Here is a 27,800-nt window from a genome sequence, read left to right as displayed (position 1 = left end):
AGGGAGAAGGAAAAACAAGGTACCTTGCCAGTCCCTCCTCCTTTGTGTTGGAAGAGTCCTCCCTGATGTTCTAACACTGTATGGGATAGAGGGAAGAGAAAGGAGGAAGACAGTAAAGTATGGGTTGATGAAGGGGAGAAAGGAATGAAAGGAAGAAAAGTACCTTTCATTTTTACCTATATAAAGGACTTATTCCTACCCCGGGTCAGACTTGGTGGGGAAAATGGAAAGGAAAATTCACACAGAAGAAGAGGAAAAGTGATATTACTCAGACATGAAGAAAGCTGAGGGAGGCTACCATGAGGCTCTACAAGTGAGAGAGAAAAACAAATGAAAGAACAAATGAACAGCACTCACATGAGGCGGGCATTAAAAAGGCAGTTCTTTGTTTTCTGAGAAGTGGGGTATTAAAATATTCCCATGATGTACTTAGCAGAATGGGGTGAGCAGAGATAGAGGAGTGTGAAATGTATAATTTCCTTTTCTCCCCACCGCCCCCCCAGCCCAAGGAAATTGAGTTAGTTTCTCTGCTTAATGTTGAATTGAGATGTCAAGGGATGCAGCTGTACAAAGGACCAGGAGACATGAAGATGCTCAGTTGATGCTGGGTATTAGAGTAGTTTTTCCCTGAAAAAAAGGAAGGGAGAGTCAGCCTGGACACTGTTGCTTGTGCTTTCAGTCATCTTTATAAAATATTCTTTCTCTCATTACACTCCTGTCTTATCTATGTGTATGTCCCTTGGGATGTATACATGCATGCAAGGCCTATTTCTCTAATGACAAAGTTACCATAGTTCTCTTCCATTCATGCTATTTTTTTGTTCCAATACAGTAAACTCATGCAAGTGTAAATGCCAACATATATATTTCAGGAAAACCAGGAAAGCTATTAAGTGTATTACACCTCTGCACATAAGTTCTTATTTTGTGGATTATTGTTTGGCTGGAATCTTTTTCAGGTACAGTTCTTTTATCCCAATTTCTTTTCTTTGCTTCATCCATCTCAGCCAGTTAAATGTGTATATAACTGATTTTCTGAAATGGGGCCAAAGTCCATGTACTTCAATAGCTCTTAAACATGTGGTTAACTTCAAGCATGTGTGTAGGGGTTTGCTGAATAGAGATAGTTTGCTGAATCAGGACTTCCCAACACTAAGATTTTAAATTGCAAACAATCCTCTGTTTTAATGTATTTTAACTACTGCCTCCTGTGGACTATAGGTAACTATTGTTACTCGAGTCCTGCAGGTGAAGTAAATTGTAGTTGGTTGAACAGTAATTTAAAGGTAAAAACAATCTTTCTGATACCCTGCTGTGACAACTATTTTTTTACTTCCTCCTAATAAATAACTTAATTATGTTACATGAAAGGGAATAATCATTGGAATTTCATGTTATGATTAAAAACTTACTTTCCTGGAGGAAAAAAAAAAGATCTTCCTAAAAAAAAAAAAAAAAAAAGGAATTTGTTATGGCTTTTTTTTTTTAAGATTTCTGCATTTTCTAACAAAATGGTGGTACTAAGGTGGTAGTATATGTATGCCATTATTGACAAATAAACATGAGGCACCTATCCAGTCTTCTGGATACATAAATTTGTGTGACTTCTTGAGAAAGTACTTTTAAAGAACAATAAAGGTGTATGTGTGTATCTATATATGTAAAAAAACTAAAAAAAAACCCCCACCCCAAAATAAACAAACAAAAAAACCCCAAAACCCCTCAAAAAAAAAAAAAAGAAAGAAAAGCCACAACAAAAATCCAGTTGCCTTTCTCATTCACTTGCATCCTTCCATGTGCAGGGATAAATGGGATAGGACTGCCTGCACTGTGTAGTTTTGGTTTTCTCCATCCTGGATCACAGGGTGAGGTGGAAAGTAGGTTCCACAGAGCATCTGTCAGAAGGTGGAGGGCAAGGGGAAAGAGGCAGTGAGGGAAATGTTCCTTTCAAAATACTTCTTAATATGCTATTAGTGATGAAGTACTCAAATTGCCTTCTCGATGACAGTCGGGGAAGAAAAAAACCCATATTTTACTATTATAGTTGATACACTTAATACGGTGTTTTAAAACAAAGTACTCTTCCCCTGTTTTTATGTAAGGTGGTAAGACTTAAAAATATAATTGGGCTTTCCCCTTCTTTTCTTACTGCTTTTCAATCTTCGTTTCCTCACATTCCATCTTCAAACCAGCTAATCTGTATCCCCTTCTTCTTGAATAGCATTATCCTGACAACAGAGCAGTGAAAAAGAGCCGAGACTGCAGGACTTCTAACAATGCCGGAGGGCCCCAGGAACAGGAATGCCCTGAAAAAAATGTGCTCCCATCCAGCTGCCCTTCATATTGTTGTCTCCCTATCCAATTTACTAGAGAATTTCCCACTGGCTCTTGGCTCATTCCCAAATGAGAATGTAATCTTTTAAAGATTACACTGCATAATGGAGGGACAAGGAGCTCTTTATTAACTGGGATGGGGAGTCACTTGCTATTAGGCAAGGGAGAGGGATGGGCTGTAGTAGTGTTTTGTGAGCTCTGCTTTCTGCCTCTTCTTGTCTCATCAGCGATAGGACAGCAGGTTGGGAGTGGGAAATAACTGTAGCAAAAGAAATAATTGAATGTAGGTTATGATTATGGCAATTACTATTATAACGTGAGGGATTATACCATAACTATTATATTGCCAACAAGATTAAATTACTAACCTAATACCACAGCATGTTTTCCAAGAAAATAAAAAAATCCCTGCTTGTTCCAGAGTTGATGCATTCAAGGACTATTAATACAGTGTGAAAGAGCTGAGCAGCTAAGGAGCCTAACGTGCTGTCTGTACAGATATTGTCTGGATCAGATCCCTGTCACTTTGACTTCCATGAGATGTGCCAGCTAGACACCCTCACCCCTTTTGGGATGTAAAGCAATGTGGTATGCTGGTAATTTTAAATGCTCCTTCTCTCTCCTGTCAAGCAGATAAGCTTCTGCCAGTAGATAACCAGAAGTTATACCTGCAATGGCTAAATTTAAAAAACTTCAGAAAGGGACCAGATTTGCTCATGTAAACCCACTGAATTGATTGGAAAGCTTCAGCTTCAAAATACTTTCACACTGTGCTCTCCTTTTACTACATCTTTTGAAAATGTTGCGTAATATGGAGGATATATGTATGTAAAATGAGGTAATCTTAGGTCACTTCTACTTGATGGGAGTCTGCAGTGTGATTTTTGGTTTGGTTTGGTTTGTTTTTTTCTCCTGCATGCATAGCAAGGTCATAGATGAGACTTTGTCATACAGACAGTACAGATATAGCCTTGTATGGACTGTTCATAATAGGAGTGTAAGCTAAGTTAATTATGCAGGAAGAGCAGTTTCCTTTTGTTCATCAGCTGGAAAATGAGTAGAAAATTAAATTTTGGAGACTTCAGAAATATATCATGTGTTGATCATTACCAGCAAATTAACTGGCTTCATAGAAGAGCCAATGTTTGGATTCTAAAGAGAAATGTAGGTGAACAATATAATTCTATGAATATTTTCATGAATTTTTAATATGTTATGTGCTGTGTGATATCTTAAGCAGTTGATTTCATTTTTGTTGTATGTACGTTTAAGTCTTCTCATGCTGTTATGCCTTATGAAAATACTTGTTATCACAGAATGCTATTTGATACATTCAGAAAGACTGGACATGTATTTGTAAATCAAGTTTTTCTTCCTCTTTTTCTTTTCTAAGAAAGAACTGGAGTTATGGATAACAAATTGAAGTCAAATGAGAATACTGTTGTTTTTGGCAGGATATGAAACCTGTGAATGACAGGCTGTACCTTATTTTATCCTTTTTTTCTTCCTTTTCCCTTTCCCTTTTTCCTTTCTCTTTCCTCTAGTGTACAGAAAAAGAAGCAGATTTGATTTCATCGTGCTCTTATGCTAAATCTTTGCAGATCTGACCAGTGCCACATAGGAACTCTTTGCCTCCATGACATGGACTCTTTGCTTTTTGACCTTGCTATTTGTTTGAGCTTGAGTCACCTTAGGCAAAAGGTGCTCTCAGTTATCTTCTGGGATTGAGACCACTGGGTGCCGTTAAGAAGTTGGTAGTGAAAGTTGGTTTCATAATATCCTTGTGGTGTCTAACCAGGCTAACAAGGTTATACTTCTATTTGCTAACTGCAAAGCATCTTTTTGTTAGGTGAGGGTATCTTTCCATTCCCTCCCTTGCCTTTTATCACTTTCAGATACAGTTCCTATGTTCCAAGCAAAAACATCCTGTATTAATCCCCTCCGAGGGCTTTTTAGGTTTGTCCCTGGTGCATTAGATCCTCAGTAGCAGGAACAGTTGCACAAGGAATCAACTTGTTTTCTCATGTCTCTTATGCCCAGGGCATCTTATTAAGTCTTTTGTTGCTGCTTGCTTTTAGAAGGAAGCTCAGTATGGGTTTATTGCACATCTGCCAGTAGGTTGCAAGTAGAAAGAAGCTCAGTATGGGTTTATTGCACATCTGCCAGTAGGTTGCAAGATGCTAGATCCTCATAGTGACATATGTGTCCACCAGGAAAATGTTACCTTTCACAGGCCGCGTGGAGGGAATCATAATCCACGGAAAGGGGCCGACCAGATGCCTGAGGGCCATACCTCAAGCTGTCACAGGAGTTTCACCAGTTCTTGCTGTTCATTGGCTTTCCTGACCTCTGTGCATCATGTGCTTAAGCACCTTCTTAAAAGTTAGACTGTGGCTCAGGGCATTAACTGCAGGCGGTAGCGCAACATGATCTGCTGGAAATTGTAAAGTCAGTGATACAGATTTGTGTGGACTTCTGTGTGTTCCCTCTCACTGTTAATAGGTAATAAAACACTAACATTTCAGTGTGATGGGGGTGGAGGTGGGTTTGGTGTGAGCCTGCGTTTAACTGCCATAAAGACACAGGTGTAAAATTTTTGAAGTTACATGAGAAGGACTGGAATACTAGTACCTAGAGATACTGGTATGTTCAGAAGGTCTTGCAGTAAAGTTTGGATGGTTTTCTTGATGATGTTGATGCTAGAGCATAAACTAGATTAAATGTAATTTTTTCTTTCTTTTCTACAAACATCCTAGTGGAATTATTTTTAGAGCCAATGGGAAATTTCTGTAAGAGCTTCTCAGAAGCAATGGTTTTGCTTTTTTAATTTTTCCTGGTGACCTGTAACTTCCCTAACTATCTTTTTAACACTTGGAAAACTTTCTGCATTTTTATGTCAGTTTCTATGTCAGTTGATGTTGAAATCAGTTTCAAAACCACAGCCGGAACTTTTATTTACCAAAATATTTAGCTTTCAATTTAGCCTGGCCCTAGACCGAACACATCTGAGTTAAAATAGCCCAACAAGTTAGCTTCTTTTTATCTCCTCTGACGTCCGACTGGCCATGCAAGTACTCTCAGCTTGCCCTAAATATTATGGAGGTAGAGAGAGAAGCATGTAAAGGTCGTTACTGTGATTTACTTGATGGACAGTTTATTATAAACTGCTGCGATTCAATTGTTTTTGATACTCTGTTTGTCATATCTCAACTGAAAAATGTTAGGGAAGCTTCTGATATTTCCAGCAGTTAGAAGAGCCACATCTCAGGAAGTTTTTTTCATGATACAATATGGGCTGTAAACTGCTTGCATGAAACATGCTATTTGCTACATGTCTGTAGAAGACCAATGTTTTGATCCCATCTTTAAGTAATACTGTAGTGCACATAAGTCCTAAGTTATGAGCCTTATTTTCACATTGAATCTTTTCAGCTGGGTGATTTTTTGTTGCTTTAAAACAATAGGTATTTTTGTAATACATAAGTATAACATAGAAAACGTATTGCAGTTCATTTCGATGATTTTGTTGCTTGATACAGTGACATGGCACTAGCGTCTAGCAAGCGAATACATTCCTGTGGTGTTTTCAAAAGCATATGAGAAACCATATGTTTTCATAGGAAACCAGCTGTTACCAAGCATATGCTTTCTTAGATAGAGTGACAGTTATTAAAAGGGCAAGGCAGGACCACGGCTTGTCTTTTAAGTTGAATAAAGCTGGCAATAACTGTTGCTTTGAATGTGCAGTGGCACTGCATGTAGATATTGCCATGTAGAGTTGTAACTGGAAGGAGGGAGAGAGATTAACGTCCATAGTCTGCAGCTTGGAAGAGACAATATAAATCTCTGTCCTGCTTTGAGCTGTGAATGCCTCTGTAGGAGTTATAGTAACAGACAAATTAGCATAATGTAATTGGCTGGCAAGGTCAGCCCCTCTCCAGGAGCATTAACAATGTTTACTGTAAGAAGAGACAGACCAAGTATTGTAGGGTAGTACGTTGTCTGTCCTTTTTGAAGGAAGAATAATCATTTTGGACTCCCTACATCACAGACTCTTTACCATATCTTATTAAAATTCAGACTATCATATTTCTGCCTTAAAGCAAATAATCTAAAAGAACAACAAAGAATATTCTCTACTATCACACAAATCTTTATTCATTTTTTTTGCTTTGAACCTTACTGAGTTTACATCTTTTTTTTTTTTTTTCTTTCTTTCTCTGTTGAATAGCTTTTCTCTGAATGCTAAACTTATATACGCATCCCTGCCAATACCTAATAAATCTTGTTGGGACAATTAATATTTCTGGTCTTACTACATGGGACACAATTAGTAAATCCAGACAAACTTATCAGCTTTCTTGTTTGGATCTTTTGAAAGTGTGAAACTCTGGGCAAAATTCTGGGCCAGCTCTAGCAACCCAGACTCACAGGATTCAGCTTTGCAAACTCTTTCACAACTGTGTGTCAGAAATGTGAGATGGTGCCCCGTGTTTTGAAGGAGACCTTGCAGTGAGTCACAAACAGCCCTTGGCTTTTTAGCCCTTGATCTCAAATCTGACAATTTGTGCCAAGTATTTGAAATAAGTCCAAGCATTCAGTTATGAGATGTTTGGGAAATGGCTTTTGGAATATCACGCAGGAGTTGCATTACCTTTTCCTATATACTAATCACCAGGAATGCTGAAGGTTATGCTATTTAGCAGCTATGTTCAGCTTAAGTCTTTAAAATACTGTCTGTGGCCAGGAGTTGCCACTGTAATTCTCCTAGAGAACTGGCAGACAGGCTAAAACATGAACAGAATCACCTTCAGAGCACTATCTTACTGGAAAAGCTATTTCCTTGTGCTTAGACAGTGTGATCCAATGGATTTCCAAAGCACAGTCCTTTCCGTGGTCTTCTGATGATGAAGAAAAACCAGACAGCAATTCCTGGACTCCACAGCAGCTGTATTTTGAGCCTTGTGTAGTAATAACTTCCAACCTAACTGTAAGTTAGGTGGGTTTAAAATGAGCAGTGTTGTTATCGTGTTCAAGGGTAATACGCTGCTCTTTAATCTGATACTCTATTAGATAGCCACTTTTGAGAATGGGATTGTGGTGCTATTTGTGCCAGGCTGGCATTCCCAACCCTCTCCTCTGTCCCTCAGCTTTCAGGTATCAAGTTGCTTTGGTTGTGAACATCTCACTGACATCCACTTCATAGGCAAACGTTGCTGTGTGGAGAAGGGCACTTAGTGAGAGTAACAGTTCTCCATATGCAGCTAGGTTGTTCCTCAAGGATACACTCATGCCCTGTTTTGTTCATGGCTCAGCTGAAGCTTCTGCTTTCCATTGTCTGAATTATGTTTTGCCTCCTTGTATGAAGTTGTCTGGCTGTCTGGATCACACCATTACAGGAGGACCAATTATTTATTACTTGGGAAAATGCATGTTGTGGTTCCTCAGGTGGAGTGAGGCCTCACCAAGGCATTTTAGAAGCGTGTGGTGCTCTAAAGGAAAAGTATGTAATTTCCCCAGGATGGCTCCACACCACATTTAATTAGCAGGACTGGAAGTGTGTGCATCTGGATGATTGTCTGGTAGCATTATCAAATATAGTGCAGCTTTTTTTTTTCGCTCTATTTACTCCAGTCAGAAAAGAAGCTGAGCTTTTACGATTGAGAATTCCCCCCCTCCACCACCACCGCCATATAACCTCAGTAAGATTTTTAGTCTGACTCTTCTAAAATGGCTTGTGATTTTTAGTGCCCAGATTTGGATGTACAGCCAAGAATGCTTTAACTGGATCCAATTTTCTGCAGATGATGAGCTCCCCTTCTCTGAAGAATAGATCCTGCAGTGCTATCTGGACTTGAGCATGCAGTCATTCTTTGCTTTTACTAATTTACATGTTCTTCTCTGCTCTCCTGTTTCTAGTCACCAAAGAACTGTTCTTTTGCCTTGCTATTCTTCTAACAGTATTCATCATATAACTCTTTTCTGTATTGATTAAAGTATCTTGGTTATGATCTCTTGTAATTTCTGTGAGGTTGAAATTCAAATGCATGCTACTCTAAAGTCCTGTGGAATTGTTCTCTTACCAAAAAAACCCCTTCTGCTCTGTCAGTGCTATATTATATTGCCTTCATAGGTATACTGTGTTGTCTCTAAAAGCTATTCACGTCTTGTTATTTCCAAGCACTCTGTAGTTGTTGAAGATACTGGTCTTGTTTTAGATGTAAGGCAGAAGAATGTGAAATAATTTGCTCAAAGTCATGCAGTAAATCTGTAGCAGAGTGAGGAAAAGGATGGCTATGCAGTTCCTGGTGTACCTGACCTGAAGAACACCTTTGGAGTCCAAGGAGTTATATTTCTGATCTCTTCTGCTGTCCCAGTCCTGGGAAGCTATATGTCCCAACTCCACACCAGCTTGCTTACTTGGTTTAGTTCCTGTTAAGAGTAGCTCTTCTTTCGGCAATCCCCAGCAAGCTGGGCTTTAAAACCAAAGTTGCGTGCCTTCATCAATGGATGGTCACCTCTTGTTTTTGCAGGAGGACCACTATTGGCTTCTCTTTCTTCTAAGCATGTTTGTTCTTCTAGTCTTGTTAGTGTTTTTTCCTGCCTATCTACCACTGCAGAAGGTAACTGCTGAAACCGAGGCAGCGATGGACAAGGCAGCATGTTTCTCCTTAACCAGACTGCAGAATGTCAGAAACATCTTAGAGGATTCGGAGAACACTTTCTTGTAGTACCTGTTTGTCTGTAGCCCTTGGTACAGACTGGAAGTGAACTTTTCTTAGCCAGAAGTGCATTTAACTTTTTTGCCTTCTGTGTAGACAGTCTGATTGCCTTCCTAAACACTAATGTTTTAAACTCTTATGGCTAGAAAGATTATTAATTTTGTCTGAATGCTTCCACTGATGAACCTAATTATCTAAGTTCTTTCAGTCCAAGAACTAGACAAAACTAGCTCTCCTCTCCCAAAACATCAACCTAAAATTGACTGGAACAGTTGCGAATGCTGCAAAACTGCATGCTTGCCTTTGCGACTTCCCAGGAGGTCTGGTGAATTAACTTGATCCCAGCTTGATGCTTTGGTTCCTTGTATGATTTTCACTGATCAAAACTATCTTCCTACCAGTTCACTTGTCAACCCACTCCACTGGTTAGACCTATGATCCCTTGTATGTAGCAAATGGTCTGTCTGGGTTCTTTTTGAGACCAGCGTTGGCCTTGACTCCTGGACCTTCCCCAGCATTTTGTTTTAGTCCCCATGTAGTACTATACAGCCTGGCCCAACATAGCTGCTGCAGTGGGTTGGGGTTAAAAGAATATTTAAGACATGCATTTTATTACCAGGGTAGCAGCATTTCCACTTGACTTCTTAGCAGAAAAGTTAAGCCTGCTGGTTTTCTGCTTGAAACTGCCTGAATGGAAAATCACTGGCTGTTTTGTTGCTACCATCCTCGCTCTCCTTTACCAACTGCTCTGTCTAAAAAATGTTCTGGTCATTGAATGCAGTCAAGCGGCCATTGCTGTAACTCATGCATGATGCCAATAACTTATGCCAGTGAAATCAATGATGAGAATTTCAAAGAAGCTTTAAATAAAATATAACAAATTTAAATGCCAAAGTGCTGTCTCTGTGAATTTTCTATTAACAAATTATAAATGGTTTGCATAATGTTGAAAAGGCTAGTGCCTTCAGTTAGCGGTATCAAAGGCTTGTTTAAAGCAATTCCTGGAGGATTGCCGCTGTCCCCCCCCCCCAGCTTTCTGTTTCACGATGGATAAAAACAAAACTCCTTACAATAAAGAAAGGAAAGCCAGGTTCAACTACCCTCTGACTGGCCTCCAGATCTGGCAGCTGCTTTTGGATGTCTAATTGCTTGTCCTGCAAAAGTTGACATGCACCTACTTTGGGAAGGTTCTTTGAGGACCCACTTTGTACGTGCATTCTCTCTGATTTACAGAAATTAAATGATAGTGCTGGAAAAAAATCAGAGTAGAGATTATAATACTGTTTTTTGATTTTTTTTTTTTTTAATTTATTTAAAGCTTCCTGGTTTTCTGAATTCACATATAAGTATTAGATGCAGAGAAACAGCGCAAAATAGTGGATAAGACATCGGACTTGGAAAAAAGACCCGTTCCATTGAGTCCTGATTTTTGGCTACATAAATCACTTACTTTCTCTCTTTCTTCCTTCCTCTTTCCTTGCTTTGTCTCTGGACTCTAAGGCTTGTGGGCAAGTGTAGTCTGTCAATGTGTCTATACAGATTTTAGCACAATAAGGCCTTGATTTCAACTGAGGCCTCTAGGAATTACACCTAGTAAGTATACTGGCAAATCTCTTTTCTTCCTTTTCAAGTTTCCTACTAGCGCTTCTCCATTTGAAATTCATGGCAAGCTCCCTTGTTTACAGCAATCTAATGGGACCATAATTGGGTCCCCAAGATAACATTACAGATATAAGCCAGTTTTCCTTAGACAAAGTTCTATGGAGAATGTATTTTCTTATAAACACACTTTTTATAAAAGGGTTTGTTGTTTTGTGTTTATTGGTGTTCCATCTGCTCTAGAGAATACATTTGAGAAAAACTAGCTCCAGCATGGCATATAATGTTTCATTAGCAGGCATAACCTTGTTTATTTGCTTTTTAAAATTGTATTTAGAAAAGGAAATCAGTTTGCACCATTGACATGCTGCCAGGTTCCTGTTTATAAATGTCACAATATGCAACTTGGAAGAAACGAAATAGTCAGTTTATGGCTTTTGCATAAAGTATGACAGAACTGGGTAGAGCCAGGCAGCCAGTTGTGCTCCCCTTACTTTGCAGCCTCCCAGTTAGCAGGACGTAGTGTGGTGTTAGCAGTGCAAAACACCCTGAGTGACCCGAACTGGGCTATGCACACTTAGTGTTACTGACGTTTATTTGAACAGAAGCAGCTCTTTGTGCTATATTGCTTAAATGGCTATCTTGGACAAGTAATTGTGTATGAAACAAGCAACCCTGAGAAAAATGGGAGATATCTGTAGGAAACTTCAAGACATAAGCATGCGATCTGATGTCATCTTTTCCCATAGAGAAGCTATTTCCTTTCAAACTCTGGTGAGACCAGTCTTTCAAAATTTCCTTCTCCTTTAAAATATGTTCATTGCATTTTCTTTATATCACTTTTTTCCTTTCCCCTAGTAAATGGTTTATCGTGGGTACATCTGGTACGCACCATATATTACTTACGATGTATGTAAAGAAGGCTTCATATGTCAAAAGCGTAGTCTGGACAGACATGCTGAAAAGGGCATGAGGAGGGTAGTGGGGGAAGAGGGGAGGGAATCGTGGAAGACAAGGGTCATCTTTCAGTATTCATTACTACTGGTAATTAGAGGGCACCACTGAATGTCTGTAATTAGATCATGTCACAAAAATTGATAAAAGACCAAAAATTCTAAATCTCCTGCATTTTGTTCGTAGTATCAGAGGAGTCAGAGCATTTGCTTAAACCAGCAGCCAAAGCGGAGGACAGGCAGGGAGGCTTAACTTGCCCCTGGAAGACGTTCATGTGTATTTTCCCCAGAAGATGTGAGGAAGAGACCAGAGGAGGTGACTGTGCACTCCGGGTACCCAAGGGGCAGAGGCCAAGTGGAGGCACGTCAAAGGTTGGCCCGCAGCACGAGCTCTGTTGCGGAGATTTTGTGCAGGGCTGTCACCCTTCAAGCAGAGGCCTTAAGGGGATTAGTAGTGCTTAAATGGGCCCTTCGGACTTCGAGTTATGGTGGTGACTGCTGCAACCTCAAGATGGCTTATAGGTGGCTTAGCACTTCATATGTCTGTCCTGTATCTTGTACCATGCTTCTGAGCAGCACCACGTAGTTTGCTGGAGATTAGCAGACTTGAGGTTTTATTTGCATCACTCAGTGTATCTCAGAAAGTCTTTCTGATAACACAGTAACAGCTATTGAAAGAAAACAGGATAAAAGCATTATTTATGAGGGGCTTTTTTGTTTGCGCCTTTTCAGGAGCAGCCAGCATGTCTACATTTAAGAATAATTCATCCTAGCTTAAAACAAAAAGGAAGTTTCCCTGCGTGTTCCAGCATAGATATTTAGGATAAAATTTTGCAAAGCTTCTGCCAGTACACAAGTCTGATCTAGTAATTAACAATAATTGTTCACTAAGGCTCCAGAAGACTGAAGACATTTTGAAAAAAGGACTTGGGCTACTGAAGTCTGTAGATACCTTTAGAAATGTTATCTTTTTTGTCAAGAAATTCTAGTCACGGTGCTCTGAAGCAGTATTTGGGCGGGGGTTAAACTCTGGTCTGTGAACTGCTGGTGGTCGCAAAGCTGTGGTAAGTCATCTGTGGCTGGTCTGTGGAACCATCTTGCCTTAATTACACAATTTATGATAAGAGCACAGAGTGCTCTGTGAGAAATTCAGGGGGTTGACAGAGGTCTGTGATCCAAAAAAATTGGAAACCAGTGGCCAAGACTGATAAGTACGGATTCAAAGCTTTATGATTTCAGTGAGAGCAATGTTTCCCTTCTTCCCCCATCTGCCTATCATTACTTCTCATTTTTGAGTATGGAGTTTAATTTTTCTTTACATTTTTACCCCTAAGGAGATCAGGTTGATAACATTTGACTGAGCAGTGGTGCCCGGGGTTCAAGAAGTCAGATATGCTCGTACCGCTCCTGGCCTTTGAGTCTGCAGCATTGTGTGGATAGCGAGCTGTGTCCCCTTCAGGGGTAGACGTTAGATGGGGCTTGGGGGCAGGGAAGAGTCCTTCTGCATTCTGGGATATATCATGCCTGCTGGTTCTTTTAATGTGCTGTTTTTATCAGGTAGCTGTTAAGTGAGCATTTGCCTTTCTTTGAAATGTTTTGAGGAATAGATCCTTTGGCATCAGCTCTGTATTTTTATGTGCTAGCCTTGTTCAGTGACTTCATACCTCTCATTAAGTAAGGGAGTTAAATGGATTTTAGCAGTCTGCAATAAGATCTTTGTAGTGCTTTGTCCCTATGCTTAATGTTACTACACAGCATTTTCCAGCAGTTCCTTTCTATGACCTCTTTTCTGCTTTAGTGCTTTTTCTTGTTCAAGCTATACAGATGTTACAGTTCAAAAAAAAGAAAAAGTATTGCATTTCAGTCTCCACCAAGTTTACACTCCCAAGTTTACTCTCTCCCATCACTTGCATAATGGAACTTTTTCCTTTTTTCTTTTCTTTAAATTTAAATCTTCGTAATAGACTTTCTTTTTCCTGTAATCCTTCAACTGCATTAGTAATTTGATTCATTTTTTATCTCCGTTTTCTTCTCTAGTTCCTCTGCTATATTTGCTGGCCTTGGGTGGACAGCAAGCTTAGTTCTGTGCTTATGGCAGTTTAGATGTTGCATGCTAGTGAGACATGAAACAGTTGTGATAGGCTGGTGTGAGGGTGTTTTCCTTACACATTGATCTGAATAATGAGAAAATAAATGAGTTGGTGCTGTTTCTGTGGAGATTTGATAACTTTTGTTTTGAGATGATCTTCTTCTGTTGGGGGAGAATTCGTAGAGAGTCAGTAATTTTGATGGAGATTGTATACGATTAAAATAATTCTGAAGCCTGCCATTATTTGCCACATTTAGTCTAATTTTCTTTACGACACTGTCTTCCAAGTGTTTAAGCCAGCAGGTTCTTTGGTTGTGTAAGCAGCATGTGCAACGGGTGAGTGTGTCCCTGGTGGCTTCCACTCGTGTGTATTATATATATTGTGAGGTTATGATCTCTGTAATCAGACAAGATGCTACTGTACGCTTCTTAAAAGTACACATGTAGCTGCCATTTAAATGTGTATCTTGGTTACCCTGAATGCTGTGTGTCTGTAGAGCCTTCTAGAAGACTTTAGGTTAGAAATACATGTTTTCTTTCCCCATAAACTGTAAAATGCCTGAAAGTGGGACAGCTTAGAATATTTATCCTTGTTAAAATACATTAATAGAGAGGCCAGGCTATATAAAGTCTAAAATATTGCTGTGTATTTGATTCCTATCTTTATTTATTTTTTTTTTAATTTATGCCTTTTCTCTTGAATTATTTGAAAAATATTTAAAGTTGCTGTTTGGGAAAATACAGCTAAATGATTTTTTGCAGAAAACAAAAAAAATGAAAAAAAGTGCTTTTGTCTTTGTTTGGATGACTTGGATTTTTCTCTCATTTTTTCATGGCAAATACCTTCTGACTTTAGAATTTATGTAATAGTCTATGAAATATATTTATGTACACTTGGTTATAGGTGACAGCTCTATTGATCTAAAAGCTCACTCAGAACAATCCTGAACGTGTCTTCTGTTTGTGTAAAACTGGTATTTGCAATTTTCATTAAACCTCACAGTTAAAAAAAAAATAGTAGGAAAATATAAGCTGGCTTTGGTTTGGAAACTAGCTCTTATAGTTTAAAACCACAAACAAACTCTGTTTGAAACTCAGAATATTACAATGGATCATAAAGGATGAATCCATCTTCTTCATCCTTTGCCTTCAGTAGACGGAGACGTGTGATACAGGTGGTGCTGTGTGACATGGACGGGTGTTTCTCTGGAAGAACCGGGGTTTAGTGGAAATGGTGACTGCCGGGAGTCATGGGGTGTATTTCGCCTGTGTCTGCAGAGCCATCATTTCTCTGCTGTGCTTGCCAACAGGGTGTGTGTTCTTGTGGAGTGATGTGTAATCCTCTCCAGCAGAACATGGAAGCATGACTTCAAGAAGTTTTTTGAGCCTTTAGAAAAAAGAAGTGTGTTGCCTATCCAAAGTTAAATGGTTGCATGTGGGAGAAAAATGCTCAAATGTTTTCTTGAAAGTCTGAAGCTAAAATGGGGAATACAGTGTAACTGGGGAGAAGTCAAGCTGATGATAATCTATTCCCTTTCCTCTTGCAGCTGGAAAGGTTGAGAATGAGCATGTTGATTTAAAAGCAGTTTGTGGATATGGCTGCTTGGTTTTTGTTTTATTTATTTGAATGTTGAATACTGCCAGAGAGTACAGTATGAGCACACGGGCAAGGGGACAATTTCTAGAAAAGCTATAGTGTTATAATCCTAGTTTCTGCTTCAGTGGGAGTGACTGGGAACTTTGGTGAGGATGAAACTTAGTCCTAGAGGAGATAAATTCCTCTTAATTTACTGGATCTGAATTAAGATCCATTAAGTGAATCTTAAGGGCAGGGGATGTCTTTCATGTCTCTACAGCTCCTGGCATGTGGGTGGCCTGTTCCGTGCATAAACATTTAGGTTCAGTTTATTAAAATGGATAATAATAATAAGCTCATATGCCCTCCTCTAATGCTGAAGGACAGTTGTGAAGATCTCTGAGAAAACTGAGTGTGTGTCGTACTCTCTGAGTACCGATGGGTCTTGGGAGTGTTAAAAGCAGAAGGAGAGCTCTGTCTGCTTCATTGCTCCTGTCGACTTCTCTGAGTTGGAGTGCTAGGAGCTACCCACCTAGTATTAATTAATCTTAACCACTGGCTTAAGAGCTGGAGGAGAATGAAAAGAGGAGTCCAAGTGAGATGTTCTTCATGGATCCTTGGTGGAAGAGCATGCAGAACTCCTTAAATAACAATTCAACTATAAAGTGGAGGTCTCTGTTTCAGCCAACATCGCTGAATTTGTCCTGTTTCTATAAGGGCCCAAAGTCAAGTCTGCAAGCAGCTCATTAATATCCTGTCCAGATCAGTTCAGAATCAGGTGCAAAGCTCAACACAGCAAGGCCATTTTGGGAGTTCTGAAGGCTGTCTGCATCACACATGCAACGAGCCTGGTCTTGCTGTGCTGGTGATACAGAGTCATTCTGAATGTCATGATGCATATGACTAGATCAGATAGGCTTGGTGTCAGACCTCTTGTGCATTACCTTCGTGCCATCTTTCAAAGCATAAGCATTGTCATTTAAGTATGAACTTACTTGAACTTCTCTGTAAATTCACAAGCATCTTACCAATGCAAATGATTCTGAGATTGCCAAATCCTTTTCTTATGAATGTGAGAGTCATGCTGAGTTTGACGTTTTGTTAGGAAATCTTAGGCTTTCTCTTGGCAGCGTAGTATAAAGGTATAGTTCCTGCCCAAGAACAGTGCTTGCATTACTGAGAAGAATGGACATCTGGATGCATTGACAGGTTTTCATTCTGTTTTTGCTTTCCATGCATCACATACTCAGCCTACTTTCTGAAAAGACACAGTTTACTGGAAATTGTTAAAACTTTGAAACGGCATTACAAGTTTATGCATGTAAGCTAACAATTACAGCATCTTATGTGCAAACAAAATTTTTCATACCCATCACAATTCACACCATTAGTATCTTAGAGAGGTCTGGAATTATAGGAGAAAAGGGAAAGAGAAGGAGAAGAAAATGGAAATACTGAATCGAGGAACACAGGAATCTGATATTAAATCTTTAAATTCTGCTCTGCCATGGTACAACAAAATCCAGTCAAAATCTGGGCAAGTGCTGGAGTACCACTTGTCTAAAGCTCATGGCAGATTTACCTCCTGTCCCTTCCCAGGCCTTGTGGACTCATGGCACCAGCCACGTTTCCTTTAAAGATCCTCCCACGTTAGCAGATCGGTGTTCTGTAGCTCTTGGAAATCTGTGGTCTGGAGTCTGTAATCTAGAGACAGGCTTTCTGAATCCTGGACGGTTTCATGCCAATGCACTGGCTTCTTGCAGACAGCTCTCTTTGGAAGCAAGGCAGGCGTGTGCAGGCAGAAGATCAGTGCTGGCAATGGCAAGGGGCAGTTGTGCAGCACTGCGGAGTAAACTCATCGTGGGTGACTGATGCTTTTCTTCTTTGTTGCTCCCCTATGGACCCAGAGGTACAAGTACTCTATACCTGTCTTGCAATTTAATATTTGCTCTAATAAACATACTACTGAAAGCAAACAGGCAATACAGAAATATTTGGAAGGATTCAGAAACTGTGGAGGCAGTGTAAAGGAGAAATTAAATGAGGGTGAACTTTGAAACAAGTAAATATCACATATTGATAGGTTTTAATTGAAACACACTTAATACAAAGGAGAAGCTTTAGGAAGTGATAGCACTAGAAGATTTACTTGCAGATGGATAGATATTAGACCTGGTTTTCCAAAATCTTGTAATGATCAAAAAAGTCAGAGCAGTTTTGAATCCTCAACTAGATTTGGCTGTATATATATTCTGTGGGGTTTTTTGTTTGGTTGTTTTTTTTTTTAAACAGAACAGGTTTTTCATTAGAAAACACTAATCTACTGAAGAAGCGATGTTCTAATAGGAATGTGATAGATGAGAGAGAACTTCTTTTGGAAAAGATTCCATGTATCTAAGGTTATTCTCTCTTATTGCCTGATGGTTACGACATACCACTGGGCTATGAAAAATTACAGTTAAAGTCCTTGGTCTGGCTTCCTCTTGCAATCCATGCTCCTAAGTGAATACTGGAGCTGCTGAACCTGATTTGTACTGTGTAAATTATTTACTGGAAGAGGAACTCAGAACTGGGTCTTCTTCATACTGGGTGAGTGGTCTAACCATGCAGCTGTAGGCAGCACCTCTGCCTTTTTATATGTTTATGAAGACTGGAACAACTCCTGTAAAAGAAACCGAGAGGTCCCTGTGTCCACACTAGCCTGGGAAATCACCTGAAATATATAAGAATTGGGAGATAGGGGGATGACAGCTAAGGCCTTCAAAGTGGGTCCTCTAATTATTGGCTCCTTTTCCATGAGGAATGTCATCTAAAGCATTTATTCTTGTTTTGGTTTAAAATGCAATCTTTCTTTTAGGTCTGGGATTCAATATGTTGTGGAGGACAGGAGAGACAGACATTTGATCAGAGCTCTGAATTTCCCTTCTTACCAGCTTCATTTATCATTATTTTGTGGGGTTTATGTGTTTGCTAGGCAAATTGGCTCATAAATTGGAATTCTGAATGAAATTTAGTTTTCAATTCTGAGTATTGCAGTCAGGAAGATGCTTTGCATGAGTCTTGGTGGCAGAGTGTGCGTGTAAAGGTGTTCTTTTCCCTTTTCCTCAGCCTAGCATGAGGTGACAATGGAAAGTTTCTTTTCCTCACTGCTAACAACCCACACGTTGATGCCTGATAGGAAAAATAATGCTTTTAAGGTTACCATATTTTTCATATGTATACACTGTGGGTTATCTCTGGCTTGAGAGTTTTGTTTGTTTTTAAATGCGGGCCAAGTCAAACCCTGCGGTTTAGCAGCAGGGTATATTGTGTGTGCATGCATAACAGGAGAGAAGTTTTATTCCATGGTTCCTTCCTTAGTAGTATCCTGGTCTCTCGTGGCTTGTTCTCTCTGTGCATATGAGTTATCTGTGAACTTTTTTTTTTAAGAGAACTTTTTAAGGGCTCCAAGTTACCTGAAGCAAAGGTTATATATGTGCAAATACGGTGCTTTATTTTAGGCCTCTGGGATACTATTGCTCTACAAAATATATGGAGGCTAATAGAAATGGCTGTTTTGTGATGTACCATGTACTGTTTGTTACTTTGGAACTATAAAACTTGATTTGCTTGTCAGTCTAAGCAGACCTAGTACACAGTAAACAACCCATGTAGTAAATCAAGGTGCCCTGCACTCACCACAAAAGTCATTTTCAAACAAAATATATTGTATTCTGTTAGGAGAATATGTGCTAAATATCTCCATTATAAATCATGAGTCAGAATCACAGAAGAGTGATTAGTCAACTTGCAGGTATTTTTCCATTTATATTGCTCTGTATAAGTAAACACTTATTTTTCATTTCTTTATTGTTGTTGGTTACGACAAGAGCTATTGACTTGGGATTTACCAGGAGTCAGTAACTTTTCATATTGCCGATACTTTCAGATTTCTAGTTGTATTCCTATAGAACAGAAAACCAAGATAAGACATTTATTTCTTTTCCATTTTCCTCCGCCATCTCCCATTTCCCTTCTTTTCACAGAATATCTCCATGCATAACACAGTTGGAGGAGCAATGGCAGGACCTGGATCTCACCAGCTGACAAATACAAGGATGCCAAACCATGACACCAGCGTTGTGATTCAACAAGCCATGCCATCTCCACAGTCCAGTTCGGTCATTACACAAGCACCTTCCACAAATCGACAGATTGGGTGAGTCCATTTCCGTTTTCTCGTTTCTCCAGTTCTCTCGCTCCAGCAGCTGCATGGAGGACCCAATGTTGCCTTCGTGGTTCTTAAAGTTCAGCTGCATGCAGGACCAGATGTTGTCTTCATGGTTCTTGAGGTTACGGGGTTTGCACTTGGTCCTGCCAGCATGCGGCAAGGACCCCTGCAACGTGTGTTGCACACTGTGGGGGAATGGCAAGGTTACTGCATCTACTCCAGACCTGGCACTTTGGTTGAAAGGGGCAGACTGCTGTACTTGCAGGGAAGTCCTGCTTTCTCCACTCATTTTTTTGTTTTTATCTGCTTACATTACATGAAGAAGACCCATTTTATCTGCTTACATGTTGTTTCTTTAACTGCTCTGGGAAGAAAGAGTATTTCTGAAACTGATCCTTTTGCTTCCTTCAATGGGAATTCTGGGTGCTCAGTGGGATTGGGCTGTTTCCTACATACTCTGTTTAACTGAGGATGCTAGAAGACAAAATAAAAAGACCAATGAGATAAATGGAGTTTGGCACAGAGACCTCTGAACAGTTGCTCAATTTGTGATGATGGATCCATATTTATTCCCATAAATTGACAGTATGGATGCTTATGCTTGAATGCCAATTGTGTGCTCATGTTTGGAGAACGGTGTGAGTAAAAACATCCGTGTTTTGTACACTCAAGTTACTTCCAGAAAACATGAGGTCCTTATAAGTCAAAATAACTTGGTTTTAATTATGGAGAAACTGGCCAGATGGTTTGAGGGTACCATTTTTTGTCACACAACTCTGAGAATTTGAGGGGCTTTGTGCATGAAAACATGTGGATAAAAAGATAAATCAGTGGACTGAGAATGAAGCAGCAGTTTAGATTCATTATCTGTCATTTGTAATTTCGTCACATCCATTATATGGTAAGTGCAAAAGCAGTCTCTGTCCCCAGTCATTGTCTAAATAATTGATGAGCAACTTGCAGTCTCTTCAGCGTAAAACCAAAAAGTGAAACCCTGGCATTGAAAACTCAAAATCCAGTTATTCTTGAGTTTTCTTTCAATACTACTGATGGCTGCGGCAGGATATAGATCACAGGCTCTCTGTTTCCCAGTGGAGAGGATGGCAGGGGTGGCCCGTGCAATTGACTGCTCCGTAAGGCTTACCCAGCCACGCACAGGACATGGGTTCCATCCACTGCCCCAGTTTTGTGCTTCTGGCAAAGCTCCTCTACTTTCCTTTTTATTACTACTTCAGGATTTGATTCTTAATATAGAAATCTGATAGTATGGGTCAGGTAAACATATTTGATAGATGTGCCTTTGTATATGTTACATATTGACAAAACACTGTTCACTGAGATTTCACGTGCAGTACCATTTGCCTGTGAACCCAAGAAAGTTGTTGTCTTATGTATGTTCCATTCTGTTCAAAGACAGGGGGCTGGGAGAGAGGGAGGGAGGAAGAAACAGTTTCTTTTTCAGTTTTAGAAAGAAAAACAGCTAATGCCATTATCTGGGTTAAGGATGATTAAGCTCCTGTTCAAATTGTGACTTAATAGGTCTAGTGGTAATTATCATCCTAATTAAAAACAAAAAAACCCCAAACCCCAAACAACTTTTAATACTCAGTGGTGAGGTGTTTTATATGGGACTGTACTTGGCTTCCAAACAATTGTTTCCATATAATGAGAAGAGAACTGTATGTGGTTTTGCAAGACCCTGTCAGTCAGGTTTTAGGTTTGCTTTGGTTTGGGGCCATGGTGATTAGAATCTCCAAAGTTGGAGGGGTTAGAGAATAAAAAGGCCTATTTCCTAGTCAGTGGTGAGTGTCTTGTTTGGGAAACTTTGTCATGACATATCTTAATTCTCCCCTGTGACTGAATCACACAAACGTTTCCTAAGTCGGAGTCTAAAGCTGCTCTATTGGGAGGCAATTGTCAGCATTTTAGCCTCTGTGTGAGTTGGTGTGTGAATGAGACTTATGGTGTGACCTCCAGCATACTCTGTTCCCCATTCTTCCATCTTCCTAGGAGGTTTTGTTTTTTGTTCATGGTGTGTCCTAGGAGATAATTGCCGCATTTTGGACTTCATCTACTTGCCAAACTGTTGAGCATCCTTGTTGTTTGTCTTCTTTTTCTTCAGTCTTTTCCCTGTGGTGCCTGTTTTATTTATTCAAAGAACATATCTTGTCATTTCCATTTATCTTCATCTTATCCTTCTAAACGTGCTAAGAATTATATCCAAGACTCATTCACAAGGAATACAGACTGGTCAATGGTTTCAATATTAGGCAACTGAAGAAAAATCCAGATGGATTCAGAAAATGTTTGAGTTCTGCAAAGTTTGGTGGTTTTGGTTTGGCCTTACAAAGTTGAGATGGTTCTGCTTTTTAACAAGCTCAAATTCTGAGGTGCTCAAAACAGTGGTTTTGGGTTGGGTTCTCCCTTTTTTTTAAAACATCTGAAGCTGCCCCAAAGGGTAGATGAGTCCTTACCATGGAGAATTGTGCCAGGGAATATGCCTTTTAATGAGCAATAAAAACAGCAGAAAGCAACTGGGTAAAACTCTCATTGAGCTAGTTCTGTAAGAGCAGGATCAAGCCCTAAAGGTTATAGAGAACCATCTTGTAGCAATATTCTGATTTTTATCACAACCACAAATATTTTAGTGTCAGACTATGGCCAAGCCACCTGCAAATGTTTGTGATGGCCTTACTCCAATGAAAACAGGGAAAGCAATGAAAGTCTTCATTTAGACCCTGCTTGTAGGCTGTGCTCCAGTAACAGAGAATGGGACCCACCTGTGCCCGCACACAGCTCATTTCACGATGAGGAGTGGGTGAGTTCACAGCAGCTGAGATTCCCAAGGGATGTAGTTTTTCCCTACTTTCTTCTCTCCTTCTCTTTTCCCTCCTTCCCTCTCCGTCCCTCCATGCCTCTCTATTTTCCTATCCCCTACTCTGGCTCTGGGGGCTTACATATAAAATAAGATACTGATACAAGGCATGGGAAAACATGACAGAATGAGCGTTGTTGGGCAAGCCTTCCTGGCACAGTGTATATACGCACATTGTTTCAGGTATTAATCTTCGGCTACTACTGAATGGGCATCCAGCCAGATTAATCAGAAAAAGGGAAGAGCATCAAGGTTAATAACTTAAAAAATAAAACAGGGTGCAGTCCCACTTTCCTCCCACCAGGTACCTTGGCGGAGAACAAACAGCAACATTATCATTACAGCAAACTGGCACGCTGGTATAAAGGTCCCAGATAGTGTTTATGTGGTGAGGCAGCCTCTAACCTTCTTGCCATCCTTCCCCTCCTCCCTCCCCCCCCAAGCCTTTAGCATGTGGGAGGAATGCTGTAACTAGTAACTACTTGTGCTGATGAAAAATCAGTTGAGGAACACTTAGCAGTGAAGGGTGTCTTTGGCTGATTAATAGCACATCATTTGGAGATAAGATACATGGAGGAAAAGCAGTAAGGCATATGGAAGAAGGGGAGAAAAAATTATATAAGACATGCATTTGTCAAAGGTATAGAAAGGCAGATAAGCTGAATCAGCTCAAGATATGGGACTCTGAACTAGGCTGTACAATAGCAGTGTTTGTCTTCTTTTTTAAAATAACTTCATTTTTTCGGTGACAGAGTATTCAGCAATGTATGTGAAAATTATGGTCAGACAAATTGGTGACAACACAGTACACTGGTTGCTTTATCTGGGCACGTGTTTTGCTAGGTAAGATGTCATTTTCAGACCAGCAAAGACTGGAGGTGTCTAGCAGCCTAGCAGCTCAGTGTTCCTGGAGAAAGTAACATGCTGCTGTTTTTCAAGCTAATAGCAGGCATAACTAGAAATTATTGAAACTGTGAGGGTTCAGGTCTGTAGCTGAAAGGGAATACAGGAGGACTGAGGATTGTCACAGATCCAGCAAGTTGTTAACACTGTAGTAAATGGAGAGGGAGACATGAGTCCAGTTTCAGTGAACTCAGGATCCAAAGTGGACATATAGAGTATTAACCATGTGATGTAGATTATCTGTTTTCAAAGTGTTATAGAGTATTTTAATCAAGATAAGATGGTCTTCTGGCACAGCATCAGAAGGGAAAAATGGCAACCACATTTGGTGAAATGCAAGCAGGTAGGAGAAGGCAACAAAAGGGGTTTGGAAGATGCCTCTGGTGCTTTTATGTACCAAAGAATCACGGTACCAGTGGGAGGACAGCCTTTCACTCCCTGGATGCAGCATTCATTTTAACACCTATGCATTTCCTTCCTGTTCCTCTCTCTTCCCTCTCATGATGCCATACGTCTCTCTCTGTTTCCAGTTTATCATCCTTTAATGGGGTTGAATGCTTTCTGAACGGAGGGGCGTGGAAAATGTAGTGGTCATGAAAACTGCATGTAATGGGACTAACAGAGGTTCGGTGACACAACGAAGAGCAGATTCATTGTGACTGGCCTTGGGGATTTGGAAAATGAAAAAAACTTCTCAGCTGTAGTCTTAATCTGAGGGACCTGAGATGGCAGAAGAAGAGGGCTCCTCTGTAGCAAGGACAGGAGTTTTACCATAGCAGGTTGCTATCTGAGGCTGCACCTGTTGGTTGAGTTCTCAGAGTATCCTGCTATCACACTTTGTAGCCTGAGGAAACAGAAAAGACTCCTGTAAGAGACGTTCATGGACAGAAACCCTTCTACAATGCAGCTGGTTCTGGAAGGCACTTGGAACAGGCTGGTTAACTCAGAAGGGTCTTTGTACATGCCAAAGAAAGTGTCTCTTTAAGCTCCTAGTAAGTTGGAGGACTGCATGGCATCAAAGAGGCCGCGGAATGATGTGCTTTTATTAAATTCAAAGACCATTTCCCTTTCCAGGAGACCTGGGATAAAAGCCTCTGTTCCAACTCATGTATTTCAACTGAAGCACCACAGTATGTTGTAAGATGAGAAGAAATGTGCAGTGGGAGATGAAGTATCAAATGACTTCTTGGTTACTTGATCAGGTCCATTCCGTAGCCTCGGTTGCGCAGTATGTAAGAACATCAGTTAGATCACTGGAAGGGGAGGAAAAGGGAAAGGTGGGAAGAGAGAGCATCTGACAGTGTTGTTCTGACCAAATATTTTTTTTTCCTGTCTTTGTACTCAAAGTTGGGCTTTATTCCCTGTTTAATGCTCTTGCTTCTTTTCTTTCTGTTTATGCTGAGACATGTTTTCTGTAGTCCCTTCTACTGCACTGACCTCGGCCAACCCTAACATGGAATCACATCAAGCCACATGTGTGCAGCAGTCACAAGTCTCTGGGGAGCTCAGGTGAATTAGTTAGCAAATTACTACGAGAGCGCCATTCACAGAAACAAGTTGTCTCATAGCTTACGGCTAGTAGACAGGGTGATGTGGGAGAAAATGGAGTCTGATAGAAGGATCCACTCAAGCTGTTTCATCTCTTTTAGCTAGCTGCTGCCCAGGTCCACACATTGGCCTGCAGACTGAACCGTGCTGCTCTGCCTGTGATGTTTGGAAGCTCTATCTGCTCCCCAGCCTCCCCAGTTGTTGTTTGCATCGGCATGTTCAGGAGCTGCTGACTCAATCTCTCCTGACACTGCTGAGTCAGGAAGAAAGAGAGCACACAGCACTGATCCGTGTGTCAGACACAGCACAAAGGGGTGATTGTTCACGACATCTCTCTTCTATCCCCAGCCACATACTCCCGTGCCTTCCCAAAACCTCTTTCTTGCTGTAAGGTCTAGGGAGGGGTTGGAAAGTACTGACATATATCAAGATGACTTTCAGGGGACTGAAAAGAGGATCATTAGCCAGCTAATAAATAGCCTGTCAACCAGGAATGGAGAAGGTTTAGTGTGTTTCTTATCTGACTTGAAGTCAACTGTTATCCTGAAAGTTATGTGCTTGTTATACATTGGTTAAATTTATTAATGAACACAGTATTTTATGCCTCATACTTCCTACTTGACCAAAGTCCTAAGCTTATTAGAAATGTTGCTTGTTCACAGCAAGAACACCAAAAAAGGTGTCAGGGGTATTGTGTGACTTGCTGGCCACTGACTTTTATTAGGATTGTTGTCTTTCGTTATGAAGAGAAACCAGCCCTCTCCCTCTCCTGATGGTGGTTTCAGATAGGCAGCTGAAACCACACTCAAGCCAATTCTTACATAAGTGGTTTCTAAGAAATGGATCATGATGTTTCTGTTCTGGAAAGCTCGTCCTGCCCAAGAACTATAGGAAAGCAAGGTCAGAATAGTGTACTGCACCCGTAACTGTATCTGAACAGAAATACCAAGCTTTCATAGGCATAGGTTGGCTCTCACATCAGACTAAGTCATAGGACTTAAATATGATGTACAGAACTTGGAGAATATAGCATTGATTGCTTAATTTTAGTGGTTGGTATCTCTTAAGTACCTCCCATGTGTATGTGCATATATATATAAAATACACACTGTATAAATCTTCTCTAAAGGTGTCATCAACATTGATAGTCAGAGCTTCTGATTTATATGACTCTTTGAACTAAAACAGATGTAAAATAATTTTTGGATGGAAGAGGATCTCAGAGTTGCAGTGGGTTTAATGTGACAGATCAGGCTTTCGTAGACCAGAAATGATCATTAGAGCTCTGCACAGCTGAATTGCATAGCTCTGCTCTTCATCACAGTTTTGCACTTAACATGCCCTGCTGCATGATTCCAGTATGTGTTTTATCCAAGTGTCAGCCTGTTTGACAGGTAACTAAGCCGCAGTAAAACACTAACTCAAACAATATAGACTTTGTTTGGTGTAAAGCTTTTTTTTTATTTCTTTCTTTTCTTTTTATTTAAGAGAGTAATTTGCAGGTTCTAGAGAAATAACAAGCTTTGGGATGCTGCCTCAGTTCAGAGAAGGGCTTAAATGTTTGCTGGGGGTGGCACAATGGCTATAATGAGTGAGTAAAAAGTAAAGAGCTTTATGTGCAAAGAACTCTGATAAAAATTTAGTTGCTCATGAAGAAGTTATGTTTGTATCTGTTTCGATAAAGGAATTGGCATTGATGTGCTGAACAGAAACCACCTCGATTTTACATGGTTTGTCTTGCCAGTGTATTTTTGAACGCTTTTAAAGGGATATAAAAACATACTATGAGTTATTAAAGTGTTAATGTTTTGGTTTGTTTGGGTTTTTTTTATGCTGGTACCTGGCTGAAAACCAATGACAATAGTTCAGAGAAAAATGCCTGGAGGAAAACACAGAAATTATAGACTATGTGTGAAGTGTACAGATCCTTTTTTACCACCTGTAAAAGCAGGCCTCCCTATTAATTGATGAGTTGAGTTTTAGAAATCAGTGGTACAGTATGGTCCCATGTAAGGCATGTATATGGTTTTATTTATACTTATAGACAGGCCAAATATGCATTTGGAAAACCAAAACCAACCAACCAACCAAAACAATTTAAATCAAAAGCATAGATAAATCCAAGATGACATCACCACTAAAATGACTTCTTTTAAACAAATAGAATGATGCTTGATTTAGAAGGAAAAAAATAATTTAAATAAATTTGTCATTTTGGAGACCTTCTAGCAAAGTTCCACATGGTAAACCATAATTTTAAATTCTCTTAGCACTGTTTAGTAAAAAATTGCTGAGGTGAACAAGGAACTTGGTGGCTAGATAGAAACTGCAGGTAGATTGAGAAGTGTTCCTTTTGATGAGTGCAGGAAGAGTGTTCCTTGGAAGAAGGAACAAATGAGAGAGTGTGTTTTAGAAGCATTTGCTGCTATAAGCATCTGTATTCTGCCGACAGAGACCTTTATTCTGAGCTCACATAAATGAAGTGGAATTTTGCCAGTAAAAGAAGGCTTGTGTTACTCCAGTTGTAGGATCCAGGTCCTAATTGGTTTATGAAAGGAAGGGGGCAATGTTTGAGCTATTACCAGCTTCCTCTGCTTCAAGTGAAGTGAATCGCAGCTGTTCTGATAGGGTCCATAAAAACTTGGTGAGGTAATAAAAAGTTTTCAGTGGACAGTCCTCCAAATGAGTGAAATCCAAATCCCTAGCTTATTTGACAGTCTTTAGAGAATTGTATATACTTCCTGGGGAATTCTGATTTATATTATGTTATTTTTATCTAGTTCTTTAGCCATAGCATCCAGGCTCACCAGTGCTGTAGATGTAAGGGCTCAAAATAATGTTCTCTTTAACTCTACAAATTGAAATACAGTATGCACATAGCAAACATTGCTATAAGAAAAAAGTTGTGCCTGTTGATAATTTTCTACCTTTTCTTGCTTGTGTCTCTATACTTTTCTGTGTCCCCCATCTCTTGCGCTCTTTTGTGAGATA

At 39.9% G+C, this 27,800-nt stretch overlaps 1 protein-coding gene across 1 annotated transcript in view; it reads left to right on the top strand.

The window, feature by feature from the left end:
- The window catches only part of CREB5 (cAMP responsive element binding protein 5), a 215,458-nt gene that overhangs the window by 23,758 nt on the left and 163,900 nt on the right, over window positions 1-27,800 (top strand). Inside the window, exon 4 of the mRNA XM_010577549.1 lies at window positions 19,299-19,471. Within this exon, the coding sequence (XP_010575851.1) occupies window positions 19,299-19,471 (173 nt within the window). The remainder of the gene's footprint in view (window positions 1-19,298; window positions 19,472-27,800) is intronic.

Source organism: Haliaeetus leucocephalus, unplaced genomic scaffold, assembly GCF_000737465.1.
Source record: "Haliaeetus leucocephalus isolate CR32 unplaced genomic scaffold, Haliaeetus_leucocephalus-4.0 Scaffold566, whole genome shotgun sequence".
NCBI lineage: Eukaryota > Metazoa > Chordata > Aves > Accipitriformes > Accipitridae > Haliaeetus > Haliaeetus leucocephalus.
The sequence above is the reverse complement of the archived record's forward strand: the minus strand, read 5'-3'. Positions and strand labels throughout refer to the sequence as shown.